Genomic DNA, 18,267 nt, shown 5'->3' on the forward strand with positions numbered 1-18,267 from the left:
GGTGCAGCTAAAAGATCATAATGTGGGATTGATCCTGACTCTCAACCACTCTATCAAAACTGATACTTCAAAGATGCTGAACCGTGGGTCAAAGCAGATGTAGGGGCTGGTTTCTTTTTTTGAAATCTAGATTTCCTTCTAGGTGGCTCAGACGGTCTTTGGAAATCCAAGAATTTCTGCACAGTTTGAGATCTACTAAATCTATGTTTGCTTGTAGGTGTGTATATGACAAGCGATCGCAAAGTGGTCCTGGAGTCCTCCAAGGTATGCAATGACTAATCAGTCGTCAACACAAAGAGTTTGAGGAGAGTCGTTATCTCTGGATGGTCCTCCATTGAAATCTAATTACTCCAGACAAAAGACTGGCCCCTACCCAGAGGAACTGGTTTAGCAAAAGGAGAGGTCACCTAGCAATGAAGTCACCTGGTAAGACTCTGTGGTCACCTGCTTAGGCTGACCTGGAACCTGCATGACAGAGAAGACTAGAAGGTTATAAAGGGAAGAAGCCGCTCTATTTTCTCCCTCTCTTCAACCATTTTCCATCAGCTTAACATGAGGGAAGCTGCTGCAGGAGCCAGATAAACCTGGAGAGGGATATGATGACCCTCCTTCTTGAAAACAGATAGTCCCCCAAGGGCTCACAAAGGAAGGGTGAGCTAGAATAAGGGGAAATGTTGTAGGGTTAATTAGTTTTGTATAGATCTGTGTATTTCTCACATGATTAAATAAAGATGTGTAATGTGCTAGAACTCTGAATAAAGTGTCTGTGTGAGTGAATTAAAAGTTACCATAGAAATCTAAAACTGGTTAAGATGGAAAATTATGAAATGTTGGGTGAAATAATGAAAGACTCTTACTCTCTCCTTTAGACTGTAGAACCAATATGTTTATTCTGCTTGAGAAGGACAGAACGGGACTGGAAGCACACACATGCTTAACATTTTCTTTCCAGTGAGTTTCAAGCCAGCTGATGCATATGACATACCAAGTATTACAAGTGAAACTCCACTTTGAAATTCTTCTGTCGAGTTCTGCCTCTTCATCTCCTTGATGATGGAAACAGGCTGAAGAAACAACACTACAAAACTGAAAGGAATGTTTTGGGAAACAACAAAGAGTGGTAAGAGGAATCAGATCCTTCTGCAATAAAATAAAATGGGTCTTAAAGCTATCTGGAAATACCAAGTGAGTTATTCACTTTTCATTTACGTGTTCTAGTACCACAATGATGGCAGCCATAGAAATTTCTATATGGGACAGATTAGTTTAGATTTAACTATACCTCTTTTAGCAGGTGAATGAAAAAGCATCAGTCCTCCAAATCATTTCTAATGGCAGAAGCAGAATTTTTCCAGAATCCTGCTGGGTGAGTAAGCCAGCGGATCTACAAGTCAAATAGCCTACGGCCCTAGTTACTTGGAAGAAAAGTCTAACAACTCAACCTGTTGCCCAATCGTAAGTGGCCTAATAATGAACTAGACGGAAGTGACAGAAAAAGGGACTGCATGGGATTCTTGTGGTGTCTCAGACTCGAAGGAGCCAATAACCCGGGAGGCTAATTGTAATCTTGAATAGAGAGCTGCTCCCTAGATAATGTACCAAGAGGCATCACAAACTAGGAAACAGAAGACTAAGGAAGTAGAAACACTTCACCAGAAGGAAGAGGACCAGACCATCTTTGATCCAGTTGAATCGTTCAGAGGAAAGTCTGACTGGCCAAGTAGGTCAGAAAACAGGCACCAATATTGATTAAACCATGGAAAGGGTAAATAAGATCTTTCCCTAGATGGAAATGAAGCTGTGCTACAGAATGGGTTTCTGAAATTGATAGGCAGAGAAACCAGATCAGGAGATCATGCAGATAGTGAAATAGCTCAATGGCCCTTTTCCCAACAGACATATAAAATGCAAATGAGGGGCTGAAATATGGTAATCACATACTACACATGTCTGAGGCCTACATAAAAACAGAGGACCAAATGAGATATGTGGATAAGGACATGGAAATCAATCTGATTCAACACAAGAAATCCCACCCCCACCCCATCCCAAGTTTGGGCATTTACACTGCAATTTTATAGCCCTGCAGTCCCATAAGCCTGTGTCAGCTGACATGGACCAGACGCAGGTGTTCTACTGCAGTGTAGAAATACCCTGGGGAACCAAGACTAAAAGCCCAAGTCCTGCTGAAATCATAGGGTCTTCATAGCTGTCCTGTTGTATATAAGAGTCTGAATAGCTAACCCTAGTGCCTCCCTGAGTGACAATTTCTGGTAAGTGATAGGAGTAGGAGTAAGTAGTACAGAAAGGAGGACTACGTTGTGTATCCCAACGACTCATGCCTCCCCACTGAGCCTGATTAAACCACATATGTTGTGAGTCATTCCTGCGCTAGGCTCCAGGCAATCCATAAACCAGGAGTTGTTCTGATGACTCTCAGGGCAGGTATATAAGCCTCAAAGGAGAAACAGCAGCTCAGTCTGCTCAACATCATTTCTCCCCTGCCTGTTAGTGGTGACAGATTCCACAAGTCTTAGCTTGCTCCAGCCTTGCTCTTGCTCCAGGCCTGTTCCCAGTCCTGCTCCAGCCTTGTTCTTACTCCAGCCTTATTTTAACCCGGCTCTGAATTCCTGATTCCGGCTCTGACCCCTGGCTCCTACCTAAAAGCCTGACTTCCACAGCTCTGACCACTAGGTCCGACCATCCCTATCATGGTTTCTGACACTTAAGACAAATTTAGATTTACTAATCTACTTCTGGACATCTTAAGAACCTGTGAAACCTCTTCTGCCCTTATTGCAGTATGCACTAAGGGTTGTTTCTGTGATCTTATTCTGGAATCTGAAAAGATCTGACCCTGGACTGGAAATATTTTCTTTGGAGTTTAAAGTTTGTTGCCAGTAGAAGCACCAAGTGTTTACACTGTAAACACAGAAATTAATAAGATCACAAGAAAGAAATAATTACGGATCCAAAGCAGCGGTGAACATGGGGGCAATCTTAGGGCTTGTAAAGGTGGAAACATTGGGCCACCGCGAAGCTATTCGTACCAAAAGCAACATTAGAAAAAGAGGTGGGGCCAGATCCAGGGCTGTGTAAGGATAAGGCAGCACCTCTTCAGAAGAAGATATGCTACTATGATAGTGTTATGGACTGACTCTCAATGGGTGGAAGCAGAAGCTGCCATCACAGATTCTCCATACTCAATGAATTCCCTACCTAATCAATTCTCTGTTATATGTACAGATCTGAAAAGGAGATACAGGGAAATTTGTGGCTGGACAGGGCATGCTGGGCTAATCTGGTAGAGCAGCCAAAGGAGTAGAGACAGGAGAGACTGGATTGCATGCACCAATGCTATAGACAGGAGTTTGGAGCCAGGTAGGGCCCTGGGCGGGGGGATAGAGGGTGGACGGGACACGAGAGAAGAAAGAGGAAAGTTAAAAATAGGAACAATTTAATTGATCATTTGAAATTGTAGCCTTCTCCAAGCTCCTTCCAATATATAGGATCACAAATGTTCACTAAAAATTGTAACTGTAACACTTCTTCCTTTCACGATGTAGCTGACACAAATTGAATTTTCAGTGAAATGTACTGTACCAATAACTAAATTTCAGCACTTTTTCCAATCCACTTTTGAACAAGTCAGATAGATCAAATAAGGTACTGATGTAAAAAAAAAATAAATCTCAAACAGCATTCTAAAGCAAGACAGCTAAAATGGACACAGTTAAAATGTAAGTGTGATAAATTGCGTCCCACACTTCATTGATTATATGGTGTTTACATTCTGAGAAACCTGCTGTGTGCAGCCATTGTGGAACTACTTTTCACCCTTGAAAATGATGACAAATATCGAGAGTCATCACCAGTACACCAGTGGTAAGACAAGTAAAAAAACCCCGAGAAAAGTAGTAACCTAAATCTTGAAAGACAGAGGTTATGACTGTGCCACCCATCATCTTCCACCCATCACCCATCTTCCACCTATTTCATACCACAATGAAATGACCTTGGTAAGTTCTGTAGCCCATATATAAACAATTTATTTATTTCTGCCTTCAAAAAAAGTCAACCTATGTCTGATTTTTATCTGCAATGATCTATTTGACTGACCATATTGTCCCAGCATGTGTAAAATAATTGTACATTTCATTTAGACTTGAGCAGTAGGATTAAGAGCTCATCTACACAGGGATATGCAGGAAAATTAATCCAAATTAACTAAAGGTGTGAATTTAAACTAGATGAAAAAAACTGCATTAAATCCCTGTGTGGACACACTCATTTAGAATCAAAGTGGCCTTAATTAGGTTTAGTTTAAGAGTAAGCTAACAATTTTTGTAAGGTTGGTAATTATCCTAAAAAATAATCTACCACTGGAAATAGCAATCCATTCTACTATCTGTAGGTCAGAGTCAGAAATCAGAACCATGAGAAAAAGGGGTTACTGGAGAACTGGTTCTACAGCCTTATCAGTTGTTGAAAATGGACTGCTATATTGCTACTAAGCATTGTGACAAATACTGACAAAACCCAAGAAATTCAATATTTCAGTTGAAATTTGGTCCTTGACTCATCCTATTATTCCTAGACAGAGTCTGTGATCAGTGCGTAGTATTTCATGGCTGTAAAGTATGTTTGCTACATTTAGGGTGACCAGATGCTAAATCCAAAATATCAGGACCATCGCAGGGGGAGCGCCTTTTCAATGGCTACACTCACCCGGCACGTTCGGCGGCGGGAAATAAATCTTGCCACCGAAGGAAGAAGTACCCACCGCCGAAACGCCGCCGAAGCCCGTCAGCGTCTGAAGTACCCGCCACTGAAGTGCCGCCGAAGCCCGTCAGCGGGTCACCCTAGCTACATTTAATAGCTATATAGTCACAGAGATATGATACAAAAACTGTCAAAATGGAGACCTAAGTATCATTAAAGCTCACAATGGGCACTCAGATACATGCATACAATAACTTCAGACATCAATGGGAGTAATGAGAAGAGTGTATACTTGAAGGCAGATTTTGTTCCTAACAATCTTTTCCTTATATCAGATCCCTTTTTAACTTAATAAGTTACTTTTGTCAGTTTAAAATCAGGCCTCCACTCCACTGTAGCTTTTCAGAATGCACTTTTAGTTAAATATATAAAAGATGAGGAATAAACAGTAAAAAGATACAGTACTGAAAGCCCACTTAAAACAAGAACAGAGGGTTTCATTTCCATAAAATAAACCACAATCTTCTTAAATATACTTACCTCAGGGCAGAGTGGTATAAGAAACCACTAAGTAGTATAATAAAGGGAAGTTATAGAAAATAATTTTAATAAAAACACACAAGTCTTCCTGATAGAAAAGTTATTGGAATGTACACAAGCAAATGAAGATTTCTTTTTTTTTTTTTTTTAGAAAGAACACCATTTAAAATCCTTTATGGTTTACAATGTTTTTTCCCTCCTCCTCGCTACAAGATTCAAAGGAGTGCACACCAGGCCTAGACAAAAATGAAATTGAATTCCCTAGGCAGTGCTGAATATTTTATAAGTAAGTTTGGAAGATGCTTACCCGGTATTGATGGAAATGATTTCTATCAGTGGGTTCTTCCTAATTTTTGGCAAATCCAATCGAGCTCCCCCCAACCGTTTTCCATTATCTTTTTTCTGACCCAGCAGTCTCACAGAGTGACCTTCAAATGAAGCACAAAAATACAGTACATATTAAACATGAATCCCATTACTTTACTTTAATTTATTGTTTTACACATATCAAGGGTCTGCATTTAAAAAAATAAAACTGAAAAATGAAAAGAAAAAGTAATCATTTGCCCACCAACAGAGTAATGTATAAAGGGACAGTTAAAATAAATCACATTAAAAATCTAATTTACTTTTCGCAGCCTATTCAATGAAAATAGCTTCACTTTCATGTTCTCATGCACTAGCAACACATGGCAATGCTTCAGCTGTAAGCATGGCAGGGTTTTACACTATTTCTACATTTTTAAAAATATGAATAGAAATTCATTTTTAAAAATAATTAACTAAATTTTAATTAATTGTTCTTAAATTTTATTACAGTGGTTTTCAACTTTTTTTCTTTTGCAGACCCCTACAAAATTTCAAATGGAGGTGTGAACCCCTTTGGGAATCTTAGTCATAGTCAGACCACGGGCTGAAAACCACTGGCTTATTACATAACAGAACCTAAATTTGGGATCTAATTTATTATGGTTGTGTCAATTTGCACAAAAATGCTTACTAAATCTCTATTGGCAGGGTGACAATATGTTGTACGGTCTCTCAGATGAGAGCCCCCAGGTCACAGAATGAACTTCATCATAACTTACTTCCTAAGGCCAGTGGAGCACAAGGAGCGCTGTCTACAAGTGATATTTTCATGCTGCATGCAGATGTGTATCAGCTACACCACTGTCTCCACATCCCCTGTCTATGGACTTACAAAGCGCACATGCCAGCGGTTCACTCACCTTCAGAAGCAAAATATTGCAATGAAGAGCACAAACAATGTCTTTATAATAGCCAGAGGTTGGGTGTAATACCCCAGAGTGACAAACAGGAGAATACTTAAGCACCATATCTTACAAGAATGTAAAGCAAATAAAACTCATGGCTGGATATCTGATAGAGATGGAAAGAGGCTTGGCTGGACATCTGATAGAGGTGGGAAAAGGTTACTAGTAAAAAAAAAAAATAAAAATAAAATATTCTTCTAGGCTATTAGAATCATCTTCTTCAGTAGAAGATGGGAAAAGGTGGGAAGCTCTTCTTTGATAATGTATGATACTTGGCATGAATATATTTTTTTAAATATACCATTACAAATATAAAACTACCCTTAGGAGAAAAAAGAAAAGCATTAAATAAACAATGAAGTAGCAACTGAACTAAGTCCAAATTGCTTCAGTGAAATGGATTTCAAGTTCAACTCAAATAAAAAACAAGGTCCAAGCAAGTTTGCTCATTCCTACTATACCAATAGCTCCGCTTAGAAAATTAAATAATCCATCCATTAATCATGATGTCTCTTCTCAAAGGGTTTTCATCAGACATTAAGAAATTTAAGAATAATGTAGCATTCATACCGTGAATTCTTCCTATAATATGGCAACAGTAACTCACAGTCAAGCAGCTGCATTTGGCATACTATTCCTTTTCTAATTCTTAATATAAGTAAATTTTTTCAATCAAAAACTATTTAATGAAGAAGTGAGAAAGATTAGCATGATAATATAATAATTAATACTATAACAGGTATCAAAAGTTCAATGATACCTGAGAAAGGAATATTATTTTTGTACTAGCACATGACAGAAATTTCATTACATCCTGCTGTGAATTCAGTAATATGCTGCCTTTGCTAATAACATTTGCTAAATTATTCATCTCCACTATCCCATACAAATAGCAATATCTCTGTCTAATGATACAACTAGTTATTTTCCAATCCAATGGTTCATTAAGAAGTCACTAACCTACAAAATGCATTTTATATATTTTTAATAATAATGGAAGTATAGCAGTACGACATGAATAGAAATGAAACTGTGGGCAGTGTACCCCCTTTCTCTATTTCTTATAAATACTGTATCTCTGCAAAAATCTGAACTGAAGGAAAAAGTAACTTAGTGTGAACAAAGGATAGAGAGTTTACTGTTACAGTGGTTTATTTGGAATGGGTTATTTTTTCCAAGCAGAAATCAACAATAAATGGTCTTCCCAAACCATAAACACGAATTAAGACTAAAGGCAGTAAGTAGTGTAGATCATACATTTATAGCAATGTCATCAGAACAACATTCGAAAGATGGGAAATCAGGAGTTCAGTTTAAAGTAGGGCTGTCAACCAATTAAAAAAATTAATCGCGATTAGTCACATGATTAAAAAAATAATTGCAATTAATTGCACTGTTAAATGATAGAATACCATTTATTTAAATATTTTTGGATGTTTTCTACATTTTCAAATATATTGATTTCAATTACAAAACAGAATAGAAAGTGTACAGTGCTCACTTTATATTTATTTTTATTACAAATATTTGCACTGTAAAAAACAAATGAAACAGTATATTTCAATTCACCTCATACAAGTACTACAGTGCAATCTCTTTATAATGAAAGTTGAACTTACAAATGTAGAATTATGTGCAAAAAATAACTGCATTCAAAAATAAAACAATGTAAAAGTACTAGCACCTACTTCAGCCAATCGCTCAGACAAACAAGTTTGGTTACAATTTGCAGGAGTTAATGCTGCCCATGTCTTGTTTACAGTGCAACTTGGAAGTGAGAACAGCCGTTCACATGGCACTGTTGTAGCCGATATCGCAAGATATTTACATGCCAGATGTGCTAAAGATTCATATGTCTCTTCATGCTTCAACCACCATTCCAGAAGACATGTGTCCAAGCTGATGACGGGTTCTGCTCAATAACAATCCAAAGCAGAGCAGATCAACGCATGTTCATTTTCATCATCTGAGTCAGATGCCACCTGAAGAAGGTTGATTTTCTTTTTTGATGGTTCAGGTTCTGTAGTTTCTGCATCTGAGTGTTGCTCTTTTAAGACATCTGAAAGCATGCTCCATACCTCATTCCTCTCAGATTTTAAAAGGCACTTCAGATTCTTAAACCTTGGGTCGAGTGCTGTATCTATCCTTGTTTTGTTTTTGAGTGCAGTTATACAACAAATAAAAATCTACATTCGTAAGTTACACTTTCATGATAAAGAGATTGCATGCACTACAGTACTTGTATGAGGTGAACTGAAAAATGCTATTTCTTTTATTTTTACAGTGCAAATATTTGTAATAAAAACAATAATATAAAGGGAGCACTGCACACTTTGTATTCTGTGTTGTAACAGAAATCAATATATTTGAAAATGTAGAAAAACATCCAAAAATATTTAATAAATTTCAATTGGTATTCTATTGTTTAACAGTGCGATTAATCATGATTAATTTTTTTGATCGCAGTTAATTTTTTTGAGTTAATCGCATGAGTTAACTGTGATTAATCGACAGCCCTAGTTTAAACCAAAGTTCTGAAGTAAAAAAAATTATGTCACGGAAGTCTAGAAAATTCCTGTTTTAATATATAAATCCTACCTCAGCCCCATTAGCACTATTTCCCATCTATCTTTCAGATGTGAGCCACACATCACTATGAGTATCAGAGAGAAAACTCAAGATATCTACATGTAAAGTACAACCCTGTTCACTAAGCAGGGGTTAGAACTGTGGCTCTCAATCTTTACAGGCTACTATACCCCTTTCAGGAGTCTGATTTGTCTTGTGTACCCCCCAAGTTTTACCTCACTTAAAAACTACTTGCTTACAAAATCAGACATAAAAATACAAAAGTGTCACAGCACACTATTCCCTAAATAGCTTACTTTTGCATTTTTATCATATAATTATAAAATAAATCAATTGGAATATAAATATTGTAATTACATTTCAGTGTATAGCATATAGAGCAGCATAAACAAGTAATTGTATAAAAATTTTAGTTTGCACTGACTTTGCTAGTGCTTTTTATGTAATCCATTGTAAAACTAGGCAAATATCTAAATGAGTTGATGTACTCCCTGGAAGACCTCTGTGTACCCTCAGGTGTACACATACCCCTGGTTGAGAACCACTGGGTTAGAAGACCTGACTCTCCTTTGCCTTCATGACACAGGCAGAGTCCACATGACCCTTCATGACACTGTCAAAGAAACAGCACTTTGATGCTTCATATATGCAAGAAGGGAGGCAACTTCTTTCATGTGACAACTTTCAGAAGTCCCCCAGCAATAAGAACAGGATAAGCAAAGGTAAAGGGACCAGTGTTAAGACTGATACTATAATTTAGTATTTACAGAATGCCTGTACTTTTGTAAAGGGAGTCCTCAGACTTACGACACAATTCATTCCTCAAAATCGCATTGTAAGTCGAAACATTGTAAATCGAAACCGCTTTTCCCATAGGAATAAATGGTATAAAGGGGGGATTGGTTCCTGAACCAAACCTTGATACACTATTTTCACCAGAATAACCCAGATTTTTCTACTAAATGCATTATAGATGACTAATGTTGCAACATCAATGTATTTTGCATTTTGTAAACAGCATTCAAATAAACATAAAAACTCCCATATACTGCTCAGAATGCCAGCAATACAGGCTCAGAAAGCCAGGGAGAACGGCACAAATGCTGAACCTCAGCCAATCACTGTTCAAGCTTTCTGACTGACTGAGCCCAGGGCTGGGAGCCAATCAAAATAAGCGGCAACCCTACCCGGCAACTAGCTACCCTGCAGCCTTGAAGCCAATCAGAAGTGACTCCTTTCAGCTCCATAACAGTATAACGCAACAAGGAAGTGACTTCAAGCAAACTTTATGCAAATTGAGCATTGTAAGGGCGAAACAAGCATCCTAAGGGTGAAACAGGCAGTCAATTGAAAAGTGTCGTAAGTGGTGTCCGACGTAAGTTGGGCATCGTAAGTCAGAGGACTCCCTGTATTTTGAACTACAACACTCTCAATTCCTGGCACATTGAAACTTTTGTTTTTTCAACCTCAGCTATAAATTTGTGACCTTCGAACATCCCTCCCCCAATAAATACAACAAAGATCGTTTTGTTTTAAACAATAGCTTAAGAATTTGTTTACTACTTTGTTCCTATTAAGAAACCAATAGAATTTTATAAAACTGATCCCTATATCTCTTTACATAATGTAGATCTTTCCTCCCACTGTGTTTTTGTTTGTTTTTGTTATAAATCTTAAAAATAAATATTTTATCTCCCAAAAGGGTAAATTAATTGACCAATATCAGCTCCAAACTAATGTCGGACATGATGCAGAAAACAGTAGCACAAAATCACATTTATGAACACCTTACAAAGCATCAGATTATGAAAGGGAAAAAGCTGTGATTAGGTTTCCTTCCAAGGCCCTCTGAGTAAGTTTGTCTACCTTTCTGACGCTACAGCACGGAAGCCATCGGTAATTTTGTGAATGTTTTCCTAAACCAAAACACAAGCATTTTCATATGCTTCTGCACAAAACATTTTGAATAAAATATGAGTTAATCAACCCAGCACAATAAGCAATGGTCTTCCATTTTAGCTATCAAACAAAAAATCCCCGAAAGCTTGTTCACAGCTCACGGCCTTAAATCAGACGACTAGATTCACACAAGGGTCATCTTTTTAAAACTACCCTATGACATTTGGATATAGGTTTGTTCTGTGAGCAGTATGAGAGTCCAGAACCTATCTATAGCTGTAGTAATCTCTTACACAATAATGATGGCAAGAGAGATATATTTCTATTTGCACTATCATATAAGCAGACAAAAAAACCCAACAACTGTACTTTATGCAATATTTGAAAGAAGTTTAACTAAAGATTTGGCTAAAGCTTCAGAGCAACTAGACAATTACTGAATAATCAATGCAGATTATGATGCTATTATAATACTAACCAGATCCAGTCAAGAGTTCTGCAGGGCAGAAACACTCACACCAAGTCTTAATAGGATCATGTTAGAAATAATTTAAAATCAATCAAGGTTCACTAAAGTGCACGGATGAAGGTTTCAGTCATAATTCACATTTACACACAAATTAGCAAACTCAACTCATTCCACCTGGAACAGCCACAAAGAGCCCAATGTTAGAACAAACAAAACAGGAACCAAATCTCTTTTCTGTTCACCTAAACCACAGTTTCTCAACCTTTTCAGGTTGGTAACACCTTATTCAAGGTTAATATTTTCACATTATATTATTACTATGTTATAAAAGAGTAAAAAAAAGTGTCAAGAAAAATGGCAAGCCCGCATAATTTATTTGTGAGTGTTCATTTCAAAAGACTGACAGATAATACTTGAGCTTGAAGGGGAAGGATGTGTTTGGAGCGACATTTTCTTAGCTTTAGATTGTAACAAAATTTTCAAAGCCTCGTGGCCTATCATGATCCTTCTGGGGGATGGGACTCACTGGCTGAGAAACGATAACCTAAGCCTTTAAATCACAGGAATTATATTCAAAGGGTTCAAGCTGTATTGACTAATTTTTGCCAGTTTGAGATGTTATGATGATTTTGTGTGGAGGAACTTGACTGAAGGATCATGTACATCTAAATTCAGCGTGTGAATATCAGTGCTACCAGATAAAATAGATATTAACAGTCCTACTAAGTTACAAAAACAGCCCAAAGTAGCTCCATTCTATCAGTAATTTGAGCAACCAATGAGAATCTGTAGGAGATATAAATTCATTGGAAGATGGAGCAGCTAGTCCACCATTAGTTCATTCCCTAAATCATCACACGCTATTTGTTAGACCTATAACTACTCAAAGAGTACTTCTGGTTGGGCACAATAATATTTTCAGGATTTTACCTATAAAATAGACCAAAGTTCAGCTATCTGCAGCAGCTGAAAAACACATGACTAGCTTTGAAAAGTCTTCAAAGATGCAGGAAGCCCAAAATCTTGAAAATACAAGTTCATATTGTTTTCATTTTGCTTTATTACTAGCTCTTTCTTGTGCTACTTCCACCACCTATTCTTAAAGTTTAATCACCATTTCCGCAAAGAGGATTTTATTTTCCCCCAACCGCGCTGCCAAGTCTTCCATATTTCACACAAGTGTCTCTTAACCATCTGCTTTAATCTTTCCCTGCATCTTCAAAAAGCCAACATTACACTCTAATCTCACATACTCTTGCATATATACACACTGCCTTCCACTGCCATCCCTGCCTACTAAGTGCAGAGCTTCCTTTTCTCTAATGGTAATGTTGGCCCAGAGGCACAAAGAGGCAATGAAGTTGGGGGATGTAGAGAATCTGCAAGCTGAAGACATAGGAAGAAATCTCCTCAAAGAAAAGGCTGAAGGAAGGGGTAGATAAGGAGAAAGGCAAAGTGGTAAAGAACACAAAGCTGTCATACAGGCTTAAGAAAAGTATTTGTATGTGTACGCAGGGGGTGGGAATCAGAGAAAAACTGTGCGGGTTGAATGGAGAGAAAGACAGTAGTTATGGGATATAAAGCAATTAAATAGAAAAAAGATGAAAAAAAATTAGATGGAGGAGAGAATCTAGAACAGTGAGACCAAAGAATATAGTGAAAGACAGAAGAAATTGATGTGGGGTAGAGACAAAAAAGGAAAACAACAAAACTGCTATTGAAGGTTAAGAGGTACAGAGTGAAATATGAAGTAAGGCAGAGAAATTGCATTCTGTCAGGAACAGTGCCTCCTGTCATCACAGAGAGGAATCCTGCTTCCAGAAAAGCCAGTTTGGAGTTAAGTGTCAAGAAAATGAAAGTCACTTCTTTTCCCTACTCTACTAGTAGAGTCACTTCTTTTCCCTACTCTACTAATCTAAGTAGTCTGTGTATCTCTGTCTGTGAATAAACTGAAGGATTTTCATGGTTCTGACAAAGTGCGGAGATCACCTCTCTACCACCAGCATGGGTAGAAGTACGAAAAAAGTGTCAAACTATGCTAGCTTGGAAATGCTTCTAGTTTACAGTTGTCTTTCTGAGTTGTTTTTGGTTGGGTGGCTGTGAGTGACAGCCACCTGCCTTTTCACAACCTCAGTTGGGTAAGAGACACTTGTATGAAATATGGAAGACTTGGCAGCCCTGTTTGGGGGGGAAAGAAAACCCTCTTTGAGGAAATGGTGATTAAACTTTAAGAATAGGTGGCAGAAGTAGCACAAGAAATAGCTTTATATAGAACCTTATATAAATGAACTTGAGAAGGCAATCACCTCCCTAGCCTCAGGAAAGGCTACAGGAAAAGATGGAATTGCAGCTTAAGTACTGAAACAAGGACAGATTGTGCTTAAACATCTGCACAATGTCTTGATTGCTTGCTGGAGGGAAAGAGAGGTACCACAAGACATGAAGGATACCAACATCATAATACTGCACAAAATAAAAGGAGATTGGAATGACTGTAAGAACCATAGACGAATCTCTCTCCTTAGTGTTGCTGATAATCAGTCACTCTCAAGGACTGCGAGTTCTTGCAGAACACGTATAACCACAGTCAGTATGTCTTCCATGTCAGATTAACTATCAACATGGTCTTGCACTGAGACAACTTAACGAAAAGGGCCAAGAATAAGGAAAACTTCTCTACACGGCCTTCACAGATCTTACAAAGGCTCTTGATCTGATCAGCAGAACGGGTCTTTTCCAATTGCTAGAAATAATTGGTTGCCCTCCAAACTTCGTCAGTGTGGTTTAATCATTCCATGATGGCATGAAGACTACAATCCAATCTGATGGTTGATATCTGACAGATTTGAAATCCACTGTGGTGTCAAACGGGGATGCATTTTGGCATCAGCACTCTTCGGTATATTCTCCTCTCTGCTGCTTTGTTATGTTTTGTCACGTAGTACAGAGGATGTACATTTTTATAACAGTGGAAAACTCTTCAAGATTGCATGTCTAAGCGCAAAAAGCAAAATCAAACAAATCTCAAAACTACTGACATAAGAATTTATTTTTGCTGACGATCGTGTTCACTGCACACAGTGAAAAGGAGCATCAGTAACTTTGCAATAGCTTTATGCTAAGTTGTAATGAATTTGGACTAACCATCACTCTAAAGAAAACAGTGATTATGGCTCAACACGTTGACTGCACCAGAAGTATCAATACTAGCAACACACCAGAATTTGTGCATAAGTTGTGCAACCCACAATCAGTTGTACTGGATAATTTATCCCTAGACATGCTAAAGTCTCACATTAGGAAGGCAACCACCACATTTCGCCAACTGACCAGGCACACGTTGGACAATGAATATCAAAGTACGGATCCACCGGATGTGCATTTTGAGCATACTGCTGTATGACGGCAAGACCCGAACCACCTACAACATGCATGAGAGAAGGCTAAACACCTTCCACTCCTCCTTCCTTCGCCATATCCTAAAAATGATGTGGGAAACTGAAATTCCTGATATCGAAGTACTTTAGAAAGAAAAATTACCAAGTCTAATTACTATTCTCAAACACAGACATCTCTATTGGCTTGCTTATCTACACTGGATGGACAATGGATGCATTCCAAAGAATCTCCTGTATGGAGAACTTGGGGATGCTCCAAGGCCATTAGGTCAACCTAATTTTACAAGGATATTTACAAGAGGAATTTGAAAACTTCCATCATCAATGCTGTGAAGATACAGCTAGCAACACCAGGGAGTCAAATAGACTGAAGAGATGCAGTTGAGAGAGAGGAAACTAAGAGTGAAGAGGAATGTGCAGCAGGCCTCAAGCACCAGTAGTGCGCTGGCTTCATCTTCTGGCCCTGATCCTTACATGTGTTATCTGTGGCAAGGGCTGTCACCTGAAAATGGGACTTTGTAGCCACTTACAATGCTGAAGCATGACATATGTAACTAAACTTCTTAGGCACTTACACCATCTTTCGAAATGGACAGTTGTCTTAACATTTCTGCTCAGAAGCAATATTTATTAAAGTAACTATGTCTCTTAAATTTGTTCATTCCCAACTTACAGAACAGGAACAACAAATGGCTTGCAGTCTTGAGTGTATTTTGTTGTACCCATGCAATTCAAAAAATGTTTTCTAAAAGTATATTTTATAAATGACTATAAGGCAAAATTATATTTTGGGGGGAAGGGAGGATTCATTTGTTCCATTTATAAAAATCAACTTCTGTGCACCTATTACTCCTACCACCAATTTTGGGCGCCAATTTAAGCGAGTTTTTAGTACTCCAAATTTTTATGCTGTGCAGCTATGCTGAACCGAAGGACTATATAATTTGTTTGCATTTAATAAGCTTTCATATTATTGTTAGTTTTATTTGAAGGTAGAATGTGGGTTTTTAAATGTTAAGTTAATTTAACTCTCCCTCCCCATTAAAAAGATGTAAAAATCTATAGTGTCAATACAGTTAGAAAACTAAGAAATTACTTGACAATAATCAGGATCTTCTGGGCACATATAGGCATATTGTGTGTCAATGCAAGTAGAATTTATTAAAGTAAAGCTAAATAAAAATACTTTGGCTTTTAGTTCTGAATATGGTGAGGCTGATGATTATTACCATCTCTCCCAGGCAGGAGTTCCATAACCTAGGTCCCAGCTACCATAAAAGTGCTATCTTCTGTGCTCATGACCCTCTTACTATTGGTCAACAGTTCTACAGTTCCAGTGGAAATTAACTATCATGAGAGGTGAAGGTCATAGAGGGAAAGGTAATCTCTCAGCTAGACAGGGTTAGTTTCATGAAGGTGTCTGAATATCTGAACTAACACCCGAGTACAGAGGTAAAGGCATAAGTCTGCAAAATTTTCTTGTGTCAGTTTTCCTCTTGCACTGTTTTCCTCCATTGACGGTTGAGTTTTTCTTCCTTTCTGGTACTTCTGTCATGCCATTCAAAAATCATAATGATCTTTGTGGGTACTGAGCCAGGAGGGGGCACTTCAGTGCTAGGAAGAATACAGTAGTAATCTACAGACACCTATTTACCATTGGGACGAAGTGAAAGAGAATTAATGTCTACATAAGGCTTTCAGATGGAGGTAGGCACTAACTATTATTTTTAAGAAAAGATTAACTTCATAACATCAATTTTATTGTGTTTTTGATAACTGGAAATACAAAAACAGGATATTGTTTTTTCAGCATTTAATAGTTTCATTGTTATGTTAAGTACATGGGAGTATCTGTATTTTATTTATTTATATATATACTATATTCATAATTATCTGTGGGTTTTGTGGTTATTGCATTGCTGGATGAGAGGTAACTAATGGTTAAATCCTGCAGAAACCTAAAACAATGGTTGTAGACAGAATTTAATTGCCTGTTGCTCAAATGGATAATAGAAAGAATACCCTGTATGAAGACTACCTTTGACCCCTTTGGAGAACTGCATAAACCAATCTGGTCAGGAGACCTGCTCTAAACCTCAGGAAATCTTTGGGCAGGAATTTTCAAACAAAAGGACCTTGAAACAGTTCCAAGACCAGCTACATCCTAAGGAAGAAATACACTGACTGGGGATGGTCAGATTGTCAGACAGTCAGCAGTTGCCGGGCGTAGCTTTTCTTGCCCTGCCCCAAAGTTTGGGGGGTGATTGGGTCAAGTAGAACCTGGCAAGGAAAGGCTAAGCTGAAGTAAGACCATATGCGTTTAGGCTTTATTTATTTCTAACCTTCTGCATGCAATGTTTCTGTGGATAAATAAATCATACTATGATTTGAACAAGCTGTTCTCTGTCACTGCATTTAACAGCTGTTCCCAGCTCGGATTCTATATAACAGGGGCTAAAACCAGTTGGTCCTACTGGAGGTAAGATGGATGTAGAGTGACCATTTTTGTTGGATGGAAATAAGGGAAAACCACATAAAAATTAAGGGACAATGCTTTATTTTAAGGGACATTTTAGGGGAACACCATTTCCTTTAGCATATCATGTATTGTTCTCTCAAGTGTACGTTTCTACTGCCCTCAAGTATACAATGCAATCATTATGAGCTTCAATTTGATGTTTAAAATAAGGGACAAGTGGTCACATTAAGGGACAGATCAATTAAATAAATGGTCAACCTATATGGATGGTATAAGAGGTACTGTAATGTGGTGGTCCAGACAAAAGTGGAGAGGATTCCACTCAGAGAAGGGCAGGTATAGGCTTGTCACTTGAAAGAAGTGCTGACCGAGAGACAAAGAGAGGTTGCAGATACAGCTCACTTGTGAACAGTTATGCTGCTTAGTTTTCTTTAACTGGAGAATTCAAATGTGACACAGCTAGATGAAAAATGTTCCATAATTTCAACCCAGTCCCCAGGGGACACGACTGCTTTTTGCTAGCATACACTTCTTTAAATCACATCCAGACTGAAAAACAATCACCTGAAGAGTTGAAACTGGCGCAGACAAAACAATAATCTTCCACTGATAGCGGGTAGCACTGAGTGCAAATTCCTGCTCTTAATATTCTCCTTGCAATACTTCATTCTCCCCTTAAACTGCTGGAGACTCAGACTGAGGCTTGCGAGTCACAAGTGGCTCTTTAATGAAGCATGCTTCATACGTCTCTTTGTAGCACATGATATTAAAACACTGTGTGATTTAATTATTAACCAATCTAAGTTATTAACCAATCAGGATCCTTTTACTATGTTATTAACCACTTGCAGTTGATAAAATAATAAAACTTGGTCAGTCATTTTGCTGTGAGAAGAA

General features: G+C 37.9%; 1 protein-coding gene across 3 annotated transcripts in view; it reads right to left on the reverse strand.

Annotated features, from left to right (window-relative positions):
- CDKAL1 (CDKAL1 threonylcarbamoyladenosine tRNA methylthiotransferase) overlaps nt 1-18,267 on the reverse strand; it is a 663,359-nt gene that overhangs the window by 393,129 nt on the left and 251,963 nt on the right. For all 3 annotated transcript variants that reach the window (XM_084618215.1, XM_084618213.1, XM_084618214.1), the window contains one exon: nt 5,570-5,690. In XM_084618215.1, the coding sequence (XP_084474341.1) occupies nt 5,570-5,690 (121 nt within the window). The remainder of the gene's footprint in view (nt 1-5,569; nt 5,691-18,267) is intronic.

The sequence above is a fragment of the Lepidochelys olivacea genome (genome assembly GCF_965140295.1).
Source record: "Lepidochelys olivacea isolate rLepOli2 genome assembly, chromosome: 2".
Lineage (NCBI taxonomy): Eukaryota > Metazoa > Chordata > Testudines > Cheloniidae > Lepidochelys > Lepidochelys olivacea.